The sequence below is a fragment of the Centroberyx gerrardi genome, chromosome 9 (assembly GCF_048128805.1).
Source record: "Centroberyx gerrardi isolate f3 chromosome 9, fCenGer3.hap1.cur.20231027, whole genome shotgun sequence".
Classification (NCBI taxonomy): Eukaryota; Metazoa; Chordata; class Actinopteri; order Beryciformes; family Berycidae; genus Centroberyx; species Centroberyx gerrardi.
Genome location: NC_136005.1, coordinates 20,348,045 through 20,365,426, shown reverse-complemented (window position 1 = coordinate 20,365,426; position 17,382 = coordinate 20,348,045). Strand labels below are relative to the sequence as shown.

Below are 17,382 nucleotides of genomic sequence, written 5' to 3'. Positions count from 1 at the left end.
GGTGTGGTGAGTTGAAGAGCAGTATGTAGGACAGTCTGCCTGAGCAAATTAAGAACACCTCACTCAGTTGACTGTAACATGGCGTTTTACATGTCAACACAGGTACGAAAACTGCCCCTTTCCAATTCTATGGAGTAGCTACTTTGATTTGACTTGACATGGGAGATTGTCTTGTAGTTGTAGCCTTTCATTGGATATGGAGAATTAAAACATCCATGGTCAGAACCAAGCTCATAGCCATGGCAGTCAAACAGTATTGCACAGACAAAACAAAAACATGGAAGGTGGGTTGTCTGTCAGTCACTTTAAAGAGAGAACACGGGGCATGAGAGGAGAGCCTCTTCAGGGCAAAGCCGAAAGCAATGTGGACATTCTTATAAAGCAGAGTATTAAAACTGTAATTGCGTATATATCAGCAGGTATAAACCGTTCTATACTTCAATGTGAAAGACCATAATCACCTCGTTAATAAACCTGAAGGTCTCCTTCAACATTTTATGAGCAGGTTTCCAACCCGAGGCAAAGGCTCGAGGTCTAAGGGGAAGTTTAGCTTATCGCATATGGAAAGGTAGCTGTAAATCTAATGGGCAACCAAGAAATGCAGATAGAACAGTTGGGAGCTGATGTTGATTTGAGTTCAACTGAGGCCAAGAATGCAGGCTGCCGCCACTACAGGCCATACTATACACATAACCATAAGGGATTATGTTGTGGGGTAATACCTGTTATATTTCAGGGTCATGCAGTGCTGCCCTTAAATGTACACAAGCTGTCAACCAAAACATAGACACACAACAAATTTGTTTGCTTTTTCTTTATTTTTTTTTTTAGGGTTTATGTTTTTTCCCTTTTTTTTTTTTTTTTTTCTTCTTGCTATCCCTGTTTTTGGCACTACATACTTAGGGGTGACATGTTAGGTTGTTTTTAAAACAAATGTCTATTCAAAGCCTTCGTCTTGTGGCAAGCAAAGTATGAATACAGCTAATAAAAATAAAGGTTTACATTTTTCCTCCTTACTTTACACATAAAATAAAAACACTTTTTGGACCCCCTCAAAAATGGGGGTATTAAAATATTTGACATTTGTATCACAAATCAATGTAATGAGACAAAAAAACATAAAAACTGTACAAAAATGATAAAATTCATTTTAAAAATCCTTGTGACCAAATGATGCAAAGTTAAGATTACATTATTTTGCTTTGTCATGGTACTGACCATAAGCCTAATCAAATGGAGATGCAAGTTCACTTCTTCTGCTGGATGAAATTCAGATTTACATGGTGCCGGACATGGGGTACCATTGGGAAATTCTGATTGGGGTGCACCACAGAACCTAATGGAAAAAAAACAAAGAAACAAAAACTCAAAGTCAATAGACATGCAGAGTTTGAGAGATTATTTGGCATCAGATTCAGTTAAAATTATTTAGCACTAGCAATAAGAAAACAAGAGCTTGCCTTGTCTGATCCTGTCTCTCTCACCTTGGGCCATGAAGGGCTTGCCGGGTGGGAAGCCTCCATTGCCCTGCTGGATGAAGTTCTGGGGCATGCGGTAGGGCCAGGATGGCGACAGAGTGTACTGGGGTGTGTTATTATGCTCCCAGGTCCGAGAGCCTTGGGTTACACCCCCAAACTGGGCCGGGTAGCCTGGCTCTGTAGAGACAAAATCAAGAAACATTCAATAACAATCAATCAATAACAATATCATCTAACAATAACACATTATATATGTATTATTCCTTTTTGTGTACACAAAACTAATGCATACCTTCACCAATGTTGTAATGAACCATTACCCATGTCCCAAGCAACTGGTGCATGTTAAATCATTCAACCATAAACTGAGAGACAATCTGCCTAGAATTATCAAGTTTGATCAATTTTGAGAACCAGCCTGCTGAACGTCAGGTGCAGGCTTAGAACAGAAAAGGAAAGACACAAAGTAATAGACAGAATCAAAGACAGAGACAGTGCCATCAAAGTTCACCCCGTGAGTACCTGACTTGCCTACAGTGCCATTGCCCACAAGTGACCCTGGTTGTGCCAGGTGGTTGTGCCAGTGCCCGTCCCGTCCCGGCCCACCCATGCCCATCTGCCTCCCCGCCGGCTGGGCAAAGATTATACTGGGGTCATTGAGATTCATGGGGCTGGGGTTGCCCCCCGAGCCTGCGGGATTCCCATTCCCAGAGGCCGGACGCAGGGGGAATTTTAGACCAGGCGGGGAGGGGGCAGTGGGTGAGGAAGTTGGGAGGACCGGTCCATGGATGGGCCAGGAGGTGGAAGGGAGATGGACTGCGTGATGAGGTTGCCCCTGGGACTGGTGTGACTGGTGCTGGTGGGAGGGAAGAAGCCCCAGTGCAGTGAGCGCCCCCGGGTGGAACTGGCCTGGGTGGGAGGTGGGGAAGCTAAAGAGAGACAAGGGGACCTGGGGATGAGCAGGCTGCTTAGGGGGACCAGCGGAGCTGGTCTTACTCTGGGAAGATTGGGGGGAGCTGGAGGACTGGGAGGAACTCTGAGAGAATGGGGTGGGCTGGGGAGAGTAGGGCGGAGTCTGGCGACTATCCGACTATGAACAGAGAGAGAAAAGAGACACAAATAAAGTATTAGAATCAATAATAGGACAAAGCCACATTTGGAGTAAACATTACTAAATTTTGATTTCAAAATTCTGTTTTGTATATATTTTTGCAGCATCAACAGAGGGTTGATGTCCAGCTGTTCTACTCACACATTCAGAAGGTTGTCTGGTCCTTCCAGGACGGTCTGGAGTTGCCTGGGGAATGGGGATGGACTGGGAGCTCACAATGGTTCGCACCATGTGGGGAGCTAGGGGAAAACAAGCAGCCGCATTCTGGTCAGAACATTAGTTGTGACCTACTTTGTAAGTGTAAAGTAGACCTTGATTTACAGAGCCCCTTTAAATGAATGTTTCTTAAGGTGAACAACAAGGGTTAGGAAGACAACAGAAATACTAGTGGTTTGGATATTTTACAATTAACATTTTGTCTGCTTGAATGCAAAGGCTTCACTCTAGAACTCTAGAAGTCAGTTTCTGTATAACTTAACCTGTGAGAGATGTGGCAGACTAACTGTTTTGTCTTTGAGTATACCTGGAACTCCAGTAGTCCTCTGTCTGAGATGGCGGTACTCGGGGCAGTCCCTCCGTACATGACCCATGTCACCACACTGGAAACAGCGCCTTTCTCTTGGCTCCCGCTCCTCCTCCTTAATGTCCTCCTCTTTGTCATTTTCCTTCTTCTTCATCCTAGCAGGCAAAAAGTACATGACACAAAAAGAAGGGCTAAATAAATCTGACACACGTAAATGTGCGCACACATACATACACATAAACATGAAGCAAATGTACACACTCTCCTAATAATCAAATAGATTCAAGTGTTGCCCATATACCTGCGTCTCTTGGGACAGTCCTTCATGTAATGTCCAATCTTGCCGCAGATCCTGCAGCACCTGTCGTTGGGCGCCAGCTCCCCATCTGTCAGCACCTTGGAGTCAAAAAAGTAATCCTGCCGTAGAAAACAATGAACACAAATTACATTTCAGAAGAAGATAGTTTCCTCAGAACAGAAAGCAGACACCTTTCAAATCTTAACTTTATTCCCATTTGTGTATGCACAGCAGTTAAGCCATGAGTGACGTACCACCTCCGTGCCAGGTTGGGGATAAAATGGAGTACCAAACAACTTTCTCCCGTTTATAAAGGCCTTCATGATGAAGTTTGTCACTAAGGGATGAAAAACAGAGGGTGAGAGAGTGAGGTGTTTTCAGGGATTCAACATTGAGATGGAGAACTTCCTCAAATCATAAAAAGGCTAGCATGAATTTTAAAGTCAGTCAAATAAGCCACAAATAACAGTCAAATAAGTTGGTCCTGGTGTGAATGGCCACGTACACATTTCAGCTTTTGGGTGCGACTACTATATTTAAGAATGAATTAATTCATGTGAATGCCATTGTATGGTACACATTAGAGCAGAGTGATTACTACTGCTGCCAGACCACATCACATTAAAACTTTTCTGTTTGCCAGGGCTTTTTAAAAAATTTAGGGCAATGCTTATCTGCACTGGAATATGTATTGTTTTGTCTTTTTTTTTAATCTTTTTAAATGTCTTTTTTCAACGTGACTTTAATGCACTTTCACTTTTTATATATTTTATTACCTATGTCTTTATTTTTCTCTTACTTATGTAAAGCACTTTGAATTGCCAATGTGTATGAAATGTGCTATATAAATAAACTTGCCTTGCCCTGTGTATATATGTGCAAAGGGAGTCAATCTACGATGGCTGTAAATAACATCTGTAACCATAGTAACGTTTATGGTTCGCACCAATATGGCTACTGCCACTGCCAGTTTAGACAGTACTTTCAATTCACTTGACAACACCGGTAACCCACCCAACACCAACTTGTCAAACAAGCCAAACCCCTTTGTGCGTGGAATGACGACACCTAAATCACAAGATCAACACCCATGCTGGCAAATTTTGATGGCATCACATGCATTTTGTATAATTTTATACCAGAAATCTCTAAATTACGCTCTTGGCGAGTTCAAAGAGCATATATCTGACTGTAATTGAGTACTTTGGTCTAAGGGGACGATCACACCGAGAAGCGTCGCTAGAAACGCGTCGCCACCAAAACCATTGTTTTCCTATGGTACGCTCTTCTCTTGCGACGCGTGTCGCGTTTTTCTGGCAGTTTTTAGGCGCGCATAAAAGTTAAAATATTCTCAACTTTTCAGAGCAAGGCGCGGAGTCACACCGCTCGTCAATGTCACATTTGGGCCAGGCAGCCAATCAAATCAAGCAGAAGGCAGGCTTTCCTTCCTGTTTTGATGCGGTTTGATGTGGTGGGAATGGTGGGACACTGGCAAACACAGATGAAAAGCTGATATTAGCAGTCTTTAACCCGGTCGCACACGCAGCCCTGCTCCACAGGCGCACCAAGCTGTTTTGCCCGACAGCGCTCTGCCTAGGCGTTTTTGACGCGGCTGCGCCTGTAGCGACGCTTCTCGGTGTGATCGCCCCCTAAAGCACTTACTTTTGCGAGAAACTCCAGCACCAAGATTGTGGTTCAAATCAAAGGGATCTGAGGAGGAGAACACAGTGAGTGAATAAGTGAGTGGGTGACAGGAATAGATGACATTGGCCATAACATAACAACAAGCAGTAGGTAAACAGAGAGGGGCCGAGCAATCTTGCATGCACACCTTCAATAGCGATGCATTTGCTGGTCCACTGTTTCTCAAAGGTGGTGAGGCGTTTCCTTTGGCGGATGCTAATGACGTGCTCTTTGAAGTCAAACTCTTCGGTGTAAAAGCGCAGCAGGCCCAGCCATAGCTCTCCTACTGACTCCTTGTTGTGCTGCAGCTCTGGGAGACGTCGACGCTGTGTAGACAGGAGAAACAGAATGAACAAGGGAGACGGTGATTTGGAGCGGAAACATTTGGACCAGATTTAGCCCAAATAATGCAATGCTGTCCCAAAACGGCATCCCAATAGTGAAAACTTGTCTAGCAAAGTAAGTTAGCATTTAAGAAATCTTGACAGCGTGTGTCCACCCATGCTGGATAAATCGTATGCAAAATAATTCCAATAAACTCACCAGGTCCTCAAGATCATCGAAAAAGAACGCATTCCAGCCATCCACCATCCGCTGTGGAACGTTCTTCCCATCAAAGATCTAAGAAGACATCACACAGAGCTGAGTGTTTTCCCTCAGAGAAAAATATCTATTTCTATTTTCATATTTTAGGTATGACGCATTTGTTCTCAGTGTTTAGGGGTACGGTCTTCAACCACTGATAGGTACCTCCTGGAGGACGGGGATGACCGGGGGCTGCCTCTGCTGCAGGAAGTAAAGCACCATCAGAATATAAGCATAGGATGAGAGGCTTCCTCTGGATGCGTCCCCAATGTCGCAGCGCTGTAGGCACATAAGGCAAATTAGTTACACAGCAAGCAGCAACACAGCAACGTGAAGAGAAAAAAGAAATCCATTAAAATTAACAACTGTTTGTAATATTTACACACCTTTGCAAAGACTTTCATCGTGTATCCCAGGTACTGCACACGCGGGTCTATAGCTGCATAAGTAGCCAGCATTCTGGTGTTATGTTGAGCCTACAGGGATGATCCATCAAGATTAATTACTTTTAACAAATTAGTGCACCACTAAGTTGTTTAAAGAGTAAACAAATAAATAAAGAAAATGAAGGCAGGTTCTGGTACAAAAGCCTCCCTCACCAGGGTGTTATAGAGGCTGATGTCTCCTTCCAAGCCACTCTGTCTGTGTTCAAACTTCACAATAGGCACTTTAGCTGTTGTGATAGGCAAGATGTTCTTCAAACCTGTGACAGGGGGAAAACGGGCAATCACAACCAGCCATGAATTCCATGCTTGATACATACAAATATTCTTGACTTATCACGAGATAACGAGTAAAACCTTGAATTACCTGTATGCTTCTTTAGCACTTTGGCAAGGCCTTCAATGATCTCTTTGCAGTTTAGCTTCTGTTTAGACAATTAGAAATGAGAAATTAAAATGAACACTGACAGATCTCTAATCCCACTGAGGAAGTGTCAAAATCACATCAAATGGCAGCGTGCTTAGTCCACCTACCTCTGCAGTCTCGTGACCCTCCAGAGTCATGCAGATGTCCAGGTCGCTGTCACGGAAACCAAAGCCGTTCTTCGAAGAGCCAAACAAGCACAGCTGAGCTTTGTCTGTGGGTCCAGACACACAAACAAGGCGTTACTTTTTATATTCTGTTTTCTATCCAAATGTGGATTGCATGTGCTATATCACTGGCTTAAGCTTCATACACACCATTGTACTCCTTTCGTATGAACCTCTCCAGGCTACCAAGGATCTGCTCTCTCTTCTGCTGCTCAAGCAGAGAAGGGGACAGTTCATCTACAAACACAACAGATATTAGGAACATCTCCAACAGGAATTGATCCGATATTTATCACTAAATTTGGGTGTTATCTTTATAATACTGATTTATTAATATGCAGCATGTTTCTGAGGTTGTTTTTTTTTTTGTCAAAATGCTTCCTTGGATAAACATGATCCTGCAATAATAATAATAAATTGTCATGGATTCAGATTACATGCAACACAAGACACTAATTGCTAGCCAACAGATTATGCCAACAGTTCATTGTTTCTGCTTCACAAAATCAGACTGGACCATTGCATTTGATAATGGCCAATCATCAATCTCGTATTGGTAGGGAATATTATCCAATGCCAATATGTAAGTATTCGATGTGAAGAACAGATATAAAACCATCTGTCCAATAAATTGTTTGAGTGTTTTACACTGAAGTCATAAAATCTCTTACCGAAGAATCTCAAACCAAAAATCTTTGTGCAATTAGCCCCTGGAAAAGACCACAATTAAATAAATATTTGAACTGCACCGATGAATACGTACGATAGCAGAGTCTGCAAAGCCCGTCGAGGATGTCCCGGAAGTGTTCAGTCATAGGGGGCAGAGGCTTGAGCTCTATCTTCTTGAAGTCTTCGGGACACTCATCCTTAAGGTGACCATCTCTTTTGCAGATGCTGCACACAACGGTTGGAGGCTGGAGAGAAGAAATTCAAAGACCAAAGAAATTCAAAGAAGCAATTGCACGATAATCATATAAATAAGAATTAAATATTGTTACAAAAAAAAAAAGAATCTAAAGTAATTTTACCATTGTCGGAGTAAAATCTTTAAGATTTATTTCAGGATTCAATTCAAAAATTGTGAAAATGTCCAGGCTGATATAATTCTTGATCCTATCATGTTATTGATTTTCTGAAATGACAAAAAGGTGAATGTTGTTTATTTGAATTACCTTGCCACCGGTGAAAATCATCCTATCAAATATATAGTGCAGATCCTCTGGTGTAACAAGCCCCTCCGTCTCTGAAACACTGTTTTCCTCTTCCTCCTCCTCCTCCCCCTCTTTGTCACTGTCCAGCAGGCCATTGGGGGAAAAGAGAGCGTTTGTGGGCCTTTCGGTGGGTCTGTTCCCCTCACTGAGAACCATGTCCATGAGGGTGGCATCCAATGTCTTCTCACCCTTCTTTCTGGACGGATCTGAAGTATCCTCTTCGTCACTCTCGTGCTCTTCATCCTCCTTCACCTCCTGGTGCCCTCTTCCAGCGCTCTGACTTTTTCCACCTTTCCCATCATCCTCTTCTGTGTTTACAAATACAGCCTCCTTCTTCTCTACTCCTTCCAACTTCATGTCTTGTTTGCCAGCCTTCTTGCCTCTCTGGCGCCCCCCGGTGCCCCTGCTCTGAGGGCAAGCAAAGTACTTGTATGCCGTACGGAAGCGCTCCTGGATGTACTCGAACACCATTTGGCTGTTCAAGCTTCGTGCAACATTCCTCTTCAGGGCAAAAGGATCTAAAAAAAAAAAAGGGAGAAAAAAACACCCACAGTGACTTTCTGGTATCTATTCAGACCTATAAGACCAGCCGGCTTGTAGAATGGTCTCTTACCCTCAATGGCAAGCCTGCGGCGAGGCCAGTTCTTCACTTCCCTAGAGAGGAGCTCCCTCAGGCGGATGCTGATGATGTATTCTTCCAGGGCAAACTCCAGTGTGTAAAAACGCAACAGCTCCAACCACAACTGGCCCAGGGACACACCTTTACCGAGGTCCAGGGTCAAGCGGGTCTTCAGGGAAAAGCAACAGGAGAATATTAGGTGATACAGGCCTAATTAATTTGTTTAATTGAAAGGCAGGAGACAAAACCAGGCCATCTGCAGTCATGTGATTTGATATAAACTGAAGACTCAAAGATATAACATGTCACATTAACATTTGTGTGAGTATAAATATTTTGTTCCAAGTTGGAGCACCTTAAGTTTCAAAACCTTAAGTTTCATCTGTACTACTCACCAAGCCCTCTCCATACTGACTGTCATCAGGTTTCTTCTGCTCTGGCTTGGGCTTGCCTTCTCCCCTGGCCTCGCCTCTGTTGTCCCCTCGTCCCTCTGTGGAGCTGGGAGGTCTGTGTTCCCATCTGACAAATATGTCCAACTTGATTCCAGTCAAATGATACTCATCCACATGTTTCACATCAAAGCCTTCAATCTGAAAGAAGCAAAAAAAGAAGTCAGATACAACAGAGAGGAAAACTGAGGCTAAGCAAACAAGCTACAATTAGAGTTGGGGATCAATAGATTGAGAACTGGTGCCAATTTCTGATTGGTCAGAACAGAAATGCAGATAAGCTTCTGGGCTGGCCATGCCAGTATCAATAGGTGGCTGTCTAATTTGTGCAAATATATTTGTTTTTTAAAGCCAATTACACTCTGCATCTCAGTCACGGCAGACAGGCTATAACCTGTAGTGTAGGTGCATAGCCATCTATGTACAATAGATGTGTGTAACCTAATGAAACACAACTATGACATAGAATTCATTTGAAACACTGCAGCATATTTGACAGTTTGAGCAGTGCTCTTCCTGCTCAGCAGCAACTGAATCCAATGAGATTCCCCAAAATAATTGTCCTTGTTCAACCAAGGTTACCTGCCGTATCAAAATAACCAAATCTCTTATTTGCTAACTTGTAGACATATTGAAAAGACCTTTTAAAAACATTGTTAAAGTAATTCAGATCTGGAAACTAGCTGAAGTCAGAATTTGGCTAGCATTAACTATAAACAATGTCAGAATAACGTTTAGCTAAGTTGAATACATGGCCAACACTATGACTATGGCAGTGGTAGTCATGAGTGCATGACTACCACGACTACTGGGTGCAGCCTATGTAATGATCAAGTAAACATAAATCTAAATATGTTGCTGTTATATGTGACTGGTTCCATGTTCATACTGGTAAGACCATTTTGAACAAGAGGAGCTGCCTAATGTCTCGCCATAATCACCATGATGCATGAAACAATTAAACATAGCCAGTTATGCTAATGACACCAATGCATTATAAACTATGACATTATATATATTTCTATGTCAACATACTTGTCTTTACATAATACATGGGTGGCATTAATAAGAACTCTTAAAGCATTATGGAGTAGTTTCAAGTTTTTCCTCATTAATATGCAAATGTATGCAGCGAGGTGCTCCAAAATGTAATCAAATCATCTGCTCTATAGGGGGAATCTGTGGTGTAAGTATGAAGTTTCTATCATGTATTGTTCTTGAGTGTTCACAAGAATGTGCCTACACACACAGAAAGACAGACACAGACGCCACCATGACAACACAATGTCCCACATACCACGTATCATGGTGGCGGGACATGAGAATTCACTTACCCAGCGGCCCAGGTAGACTGGGAGGATGGGCTCTTTCCTCTGCTGCAGGAAGAAGATGACCATGAGGGCGAAGGAGTAGGAGGGGATGCCACCCTCTGCCTGGCAGTCGATGTGGCACAACTACAGGGATAAACATGCAAGAAAACATTTGCTGTTTGTTAGTTTGCTTTTTAGTCTTAATCAAAATAAAATAGTATAACTCAAATTAATTAGTTAAATTACCAAATCCTCACACATTATAGTCTATTCATGAACTCTTTATTATGTGGAAATACACATTTATAGCATGATTTTTTTTTTCTATTTGCAGTGTTTTCAATACATATGTCTTTGAAGAAATGTAGATGCTTTATTAAAAAAAAAAAAAAAAGTTCAGGCAACTATTCAGGCAAAATTTTAAAAAGCTTTCATTTCATGGCTAGTTCAAAAGAACATATTAAAAACAACTCTAATGCATGTTGTTGTCCTACATTTGAAATGGACCTACCCGCATCCACCATCTTGTTCTTCATGCAGTGTGGTGTGCTACTCCCTGATGAAGGCCACAACACGGCCAAAACACCATTCGGAGGTGTTTCCAATATGTTCTTTTGAATTAGCCATGAAATTAAGGCTTTTAAAGTTTTTACCTGAAGAGTGCCTTGGAACTTTTTCAATAAGCAACAACCCCAAACCAAAGAGCACCTTCAGCACATTCCTTCACACACCAAACTCAATAGAAGCGCTCTCTATCCTCTCTTCTTTGAGCTAAGGTATCAGTTTCAGCAGCAGTCTTACCCTTGCCCAGTAGCGGAAGGCCAGGACCAGGGGAACCAATCTGGGCTCCAGTTTAGCCAGGGCAGCCAGGTGATTGGTGGTGAGACAGGCAACATCATTGCCTGCACTAACCTTGCACATCAGCCCACTGCACAGAAACAGAAGCGTTGGGCACATGAACACGACACTGAATCACTTGAAAAAAAAAAACGTAATCATGCTAGCTGCTGTCTTGCATTAATGCCACTGTGTAGGGCTGCATATAAACAGTTATCCCTATCTATTCCCAAGAAAATCACCATCATAGGCAAATTTATAATGTTCCACCTATATCTCTACTGTGTACTGTCTTTCTACTTCATTTGAGGCTATTTTGTTGGAGAACCAAAGTTGGTGCATGACTGCAAACTAGTACTGGAACCGATGGGATGAAAAATCAATTAACTAAGAGTTGATATGCACTATAAGAATGTTCAGTCCACATAAGCACACTGTAAAAGGAGATAATCTAACTCAGCTGACTCCATGTTGACTAGGATGGCACAATCCGTTGTAGGATAGCTCTACATCATAAGAATTCCCTCTTCTGATCGGTGATGTAGGCAGGAAAGCAATTATAAAAAAAATTTAAAAAACACACACACACAAAAACATACATTCTAGACATGTATGGCATATAAATGAAACAGCAATGACGATAGACTGTCATAATCATAAAAAAAAACATTGCATTGAGGTGTTCAGGCCGACACTAACCTGCTGATATCCCGACAGAACACAACAGGAACTTTGGCATGAAAGTCTGACTCAACCTCAGAAAATTCAGCTAGGGAAAAAGATTGAAGAATCCAGTAAATGACCTTAAATAAGTTGCACAAACAGAAATTAATTTAATAGGGCAGTTTCACTTAAATACTGGACCTACACAGGGTAACATGTATCCAAACCCCTTGGGTGTAATGTATTTTTGGATAAATGTAATATCTACTGAAATTCCATACCAAAGCATCTAACAAATATGACATTTCTAAGCATTCTGAAAATGTTCTGAAAAGTCTAATTTGCAAATGCTTTCAGACAAATGCATTAACAAGGCAAATACAACAATTACGGACAATCAAGACAAAGGGTTTATACAACTTAAGGCCACTTGAACGTGTCTCAACTCATGGAAAGTTTGAAATGTAATAGGCAAGACTTACGGCTGTTCTTTAGAATTTCCAGCACTTGAATCAACACGTCTGGTTGCGTCATCTGAACAGACAAAAGTAGCAAGAGAAAATGAGAACATCAACACCACCAAACATCACGGCTGATTCCGCCCTTTTCCCCAATGTCCTTTGCATAAAACTATGTTTAACATTTAACATAAATCATCAATCAATAAATAATTACAACATTCAATTTGAGACACTAGTATAATTGAGGAGATTGTTTTACAGCACAAAACAGGAAGAGGGATGCTGCTCTTCCAGTGCAAATGGAGCAAGTGAAAGAAAGCAACAGGGTTTATGGAAAATGTGGTCTTAATTTTGACAAATACTAGCACTAACAATATCACTGGCGTCATATAAAGGCTACCAATTGTCTTCACCATGGTTTATTTGTTCAAGGGAATTATACCAATGTATCACAGTTATTTTGACAATGATATATTGGTGTTTAAAAATGCTACACATAGCACCCTTAAATGATGTTCTGGATATTTACAGTTAGGATGGAGAAAACAATGAATATGAATGCATCAGTCCACATACACCACTATTTTGTGACTGTGTAAACAAGCAGACTTACTGAGGAAGGGTAGGTGACATCAATGTTGATATCACTTGTCTTGAAGGCAAATCGGGTAAGACATGATCCATAAAGACGGAGGGAACAAGCTGGAAAACCAAACAACTGTTATTGGACAAATATACACTATATCTTTCTGTAACTCCCAAAACTATCAGGATTATAGACTTGTGACTAGGTGTCCATTTTAGTTTGTAAAAACCGGTGAAAGCTAGACACTGCAGATCATCGAGGCCTGGGCCCACATAACAATCCAGACTTCCATAGGACTTGAAAAACAAACTGTTCTGAAAGCAACTCTCCTCTTCCACAGTATTTGTTGAATAAAACCATGGACCAGGGTGAGTGGCGTCATGGAGGACTACCTGAGAGGTGCTGCTGGATGGTCTGCTCCATCCTGGTGACCACTGCCTGCCGAACCTGGAAGTCCTCTTCTGAGATCCCTTGTTGCTTGGCTGTGTCCAGGACAGATGCGTCCACTGCCCTCAGCTGGGCAGGGGAGGGGGGCGGCAGGGCACGCAGCTCATTCTCCTCCTGTTTCTCCTGACATAGCAGAACCAGTGTAAAATGCTAAATTCAAAAGCCATTACTTTTGATCTTTCCCTTTTCCTAAAAAAGAAAAAAAGAAAACCACGAGCACAAGTCCTGGGATGAGTGAAAACACAAACTTACCATTATGTTCTTCTTGTGTCTCTTTTCCTTGATGTGTTTGTGTGCTCCCTGGATGTTCTCAATGTGCACGGAACAGAGCTTGCATAAGTACTGAAAGTTTGGGTACTCAGGGGACTGCTGTGAAAACAAAAGAGAGGCAAAAGCAATCAATTCAAATCCTGTACCACTGTCTAATCCTTCACGAGTGGCCACCCTTTACTAAATAGATATGCAAATGACAGTAACCTAAAGACATCAGAGAGAAACTCATTTGAAAAACACCAACTCCTCCCCTCCATTCATGTCTATTCTGAAGGGATTGTCTCCGTACTTTCACCAGTCGGTGGATGTAGTCTCTGTAGAGGCGCTCCTCTGCCTGCCGGAGGCCCAGTTGTTGCTCTGTCAACGTCCCTTCCTCCCGGACGGCCCCCACCTCTGCGCCCTCTTCAACAGACTGACTCATCAATGCCATAGCCTTCGCCCCTGCACACAACAAACCAGACAAATCAATGTTCCAGAGATGTGTTTGGTCATCTAAGGCAATATTTATACACAGACCTATTTGTCATGAAAAGATAAGATATTACAGGCTACAGCCCTAGCTATAGTTAATAAAAATAAATCTTGTAACTAAACCCACCGTGGGACTTGTCCTTCACTAGAGTGGCCTTGGTGGCCTTGGTCTGCTCTGTGCGGCCTTTCTCAGGTGTACTAGGCACTGCAGCAGAACTGGTCTCTCTGCTTCCTGAGGGGCTCCTGCCTGCAGATAGAGAAGCCCTGGAGTCAGGAGCCTGCGCTGCCAACTGCTGCTGTGGGCCTGCCACTTTTCCTTTGCCTCTCTCCCCAGAGCTGGTTCTCCCAGTCAGCCTGCGGGGCTTTCCTCTCCCCTTGTCCTGGGGGCTATCTGTGGAGGTCTTGCCTGGCCCACGACTTCCCTGGCTGCCTATATTATGGTCATCCTTTGTAGTAGTAAGGCTTTCCTTATTGCGGCCGGCAGACTTGATGCCCTCTCTCTGTGCTGGAGCCTCTTTATTTGGCTTGGTGGGCAAAGCTCTGGCTCCTCTTGCCTCGTTGCGAGATGGTTTGACTGTTTTTATTGGGCTTGTGGACTCATCCATGCCTCCCGTCCTCCTGCTCGTGTCCCTGGTGGAGTCAACAACACCACGTTGAGGATGACCAGGGAGACAAGAAAAATGAAATCTAGAAAGACAGACAGACATGTCATTTACATTAACTTAACTGGCCAGATTACAAAATGAAATATTGTGCTGGTCTTTTTCATCTTGTTTTTATCAAATAATGTCAAGCTGAATGACCAAATCCATGCATATGCTTATTGTATCCTGTACTGTAAGTCATTATAAATGTTAACGAGATAGTTAGAGTAACAGAGCCGTTAGCTGAACCCCCAAACTCACAAACACACCACATATAATCAGAGTCCAGCCAGACAGTGATGTACACTGTACAGTGATGCTGCTGGTAGCTAGCTTAACTTCCAAAACAGAAACGAAAAGAGGCGATTACGCACAGTGCCACTCGCAGATAAACATCAGATATTGTCGTCGGTTTATCGACAAAAATCAACAGTATAATGAAAATTAATTTCCTGCGTTCTAGCAAAGTTGCACATTTACTTCCTGGGGTCTGTTTGCTTAGCTTAGTTTGCTATTAGCTGTCTCCATTAGCTAGCTACTGTACCGAGTTATCTAGCTAGCTACCGTGAGATAAATAATACTGGCACAGTTACCACAAAACAGCAAGCTATTAAAGACAGCAAAAAAGCTGATTTCGACAATTACAACAAGGAGGAACACATATTAACTTACTTTTAAAATCAAAATTATATTTCAAATTATTGTTTCGCTATCTCCATATTCCTGTTAGGCATATTGTTTTTCAAATCCCACGGCCCTGGTCAAAACAGCTACCATTGACGCCATGTTAATACATTCCCCCACTGCATTGTGGGAGTGCCAGTGATGATGTAAAGGGGCGTGTCAAATGCTGCCTTCACGTGCTCCTCGTAAACTCCCTAATCAGGTATGTTGTCCTGAGCAGCTGCATCAGGGCTGGGACCATCTTGGAGGTCCATTGTACAATTAATGCATCCTGCTGCTGCTGGCCATTCGTCGATAACGCAATGAAGATACCTGAACCAACATTTTGGCTCAGGCTAGAGTATCTAGCTTTGTTTGTTAGTATTTGTTGGTATTTTGTTTGTGATAATGTAATATGTCCAAGAAATCTCTCTTTTCTGCATTTCTGATTCCATAATTAATGTTAATGATATTTACTATTTTCTGTTTCCATAATAACCATTTACTTTGGAGCAGAATTAGATTAGAATTTAGTCCAACTGGCCAATGAGCAATGAGCCTTTGTCATTACAGACAGAATAAGAATCAGATTTATTTTTGCCAGGTACATTTTCACATACTAGGAATTTCACTTGGTGAGGTTGGTGCAGTATTTTGCAAGAATTTAGACAGACAAACAAGCAGCAATAAAGCTTTACAAATTGAATTTAAATATCAAACGTCAGAGACAAAGTAGAAAGAAAGAAGAGATTCCTGAAAATATATACAGTACTATATACAATAAGTGTGGTGTCTAAGTGGGTTATCGAGGGGCTTTGTACAAGGGCTCAGTAGTAAGTTGCATTTAGTGTCTGACCAAAGTACCAAACATGAATAAATAGTGTCACTATACACAAATACGATAGATACGACTATGTATTTACATATATACAATTTGTATGGAATTGTGCTCAGAGATTCAGTCCAGAGTCAGTGAAAGACGGGGATTGTTTGTAAGCTCCACTGCCATGGGGAAGAAACTGTTGTGGTGTTGTGAGGTTCTGGTCTTGATAGACCGCAGTCTCTTGCCAGAGGGGAGTCTCTCAAAGAAGAGATGACTGGGTGAGAAGGGTGATGGGTTTCTGCTGTGTTGGGAAAGTAAGGTCTTCCTCATCCTTCTGTTCTTGTGCCCTGGACATATTTGAGGTAATGACCGAAGTACAAATAATGTGTCCAAGAACTGTCCAATACACTGGCAGAGGGTGTAGATGTCACCTGAAAGACCTCTATACAACTTCTAATGCCTTTAAGTGACTGTTCAGAAATAAGGAATAGATGCTGTAACAAAAGTAGATTATTGGTGGCATGTAATTGATGTTTTAATTAGGCTAGGTAATTATTTTTTGTTTTTAATAATTCATTTATTAATGTGTGAAAAGTCAAAGTCAAACGAGTGAAAACAAAAACATACAATAATACACATTATTTACATAGAATTAATAACAATAAAACAATGAATCAATACTGAATAATATTAAAATACATAACATTTACTAATAATTTTTGGCACGGCTTCCATCCATCATAGAAAATACCGACTTTCCTAGTTGTTTTTACCATTTTCTTGGGTTGCTCATGTGCTCTCAACTCATAATTTAGGTATTTCCGACAGCACTTGAAGATCTACCACTCAGGAAGAGCACTTTTATTTTTGCCCACTAGATGGTGCATTACATGCAGTGTGATGGTGCAGTACTGGGTTTAGAGGAATTTAGGGCCAAATAAAGTGTAGCAAATGGATTTTTGTTTGTTTGTTGTGTTTTTATGTCCATATGTGACTTTGGGGGCCAGCCGTAACCATAACGTCTTAGATCTATACTAAAAACTTGACTCATCATGTTCCTAAAGTCATAGTTTCACAGTAGGCTATGTATAGCCTAATGGGGTGGAAGCAGGATACTTAAAGAGGGACTTCGAGGCGCTCCAAGGATCAGGATCAGCCGGCCTCTTGCGGAGCTGGAAACGAGCGCAAAGCTCCAGTTCAGTGAGCAAGTTGG

The 17,382-nt window shown here is 42.0% G+C and overlaps 1 protein-coding gene across 4 annotated transcripts; it reads right to left on the bottom strand.

Moving 5' to 3' along the window:
* Positions 1–809: 809 nt before the first annotated feature.
* tut4 (terminal uridylyl transferase 4) lies at positions 810–15,464 on the bottom strand. Of its 4 annotated transcripts, none has more exons than XM_071904191.2 (30): positions 15,356–15,464; positions 14,167–14,726; positions 13,858–14,009; positions 13,548–13,664; positions 13,241–13,418; positions 12,876–12,964; positions 12,284–12,335; positions 11,838–11,907; positions 11,103–11,229; positions 10,326–10,445; positions 8,938–9,132; positions 8,537–8,711; positions 7,885–8,441; positions 7,476–7,626; positions 6,863–6,949; positions 6,656–6,759; positions 6,489–6,546; positions 6,278–6,381; positions 6,065–6,154; positions 5,844–5,957; positions 5,637–5,714; positions 5,242–5,419; positions 5,073–5,120; positions 3,665–3,747; positions 3,414–3,529; positions 3,113–3,267; positions 2,731–2,828; positions 2,001–2,568; positions 1,461–1,655; positions 810–1,336 (listed from the first exon to the last, which is right to left on the bottom strand). In XM_071904191.2, the coding sequence occupies exons 2-30, from the start codon at positions 14,642–14,644 to the stop codon at positions 1,248–1,250; spliced, it is 4,626 nt and encodes a 1,541-aa protein (XP_071760292.2). In that variant the 5' UTR covers positions 14,645–14,726; positions 15,356–15,464; the 3' UTR covers positions 810–1,247. The 4 variants fall into 4 exon arrangements, with proteins under 4 accessions (XP_071760292.2, XP_071760293.2, XP_078141702.1 ...); XM_071904192.2 differs by having other exon boundaries at positions 1,485–1,655; XM_078285576.1 differs by having other exon boundaries at positions 2,010–2,568.
* Between the last annotated feature and the right edge of the window lie 1,918 nt (positions 15,465–17,382).

What these genes read in the sequence shown, in the direction of transcription:
- tut4 (XM_071904191.2), bottom strand. Translation starts at nt 14,644, where the DNA reads ATGGATGAGTCCACAAGCCCAATAAAAACAGTCAAACCATCTCGCAAC. An exon ending in GTCAGTATGGAGAGGGCTTG is followed by an intron (nt 8,712 to 8,937) that starts GTGAGTAGTACA and finishes TTTTCCCTGAAG; the next exon opens with ACCCGCTTGACCCTGGACCT. An exon ending in AGTGCTAAAGAAGCATACAG is followed by an intron (nt 6,382 to 6,488) that starts GTAATTCAAGGT and finishes CCCCTGTCACAG; the next exon opens with GTTTGAAGAACATCTTGCCT.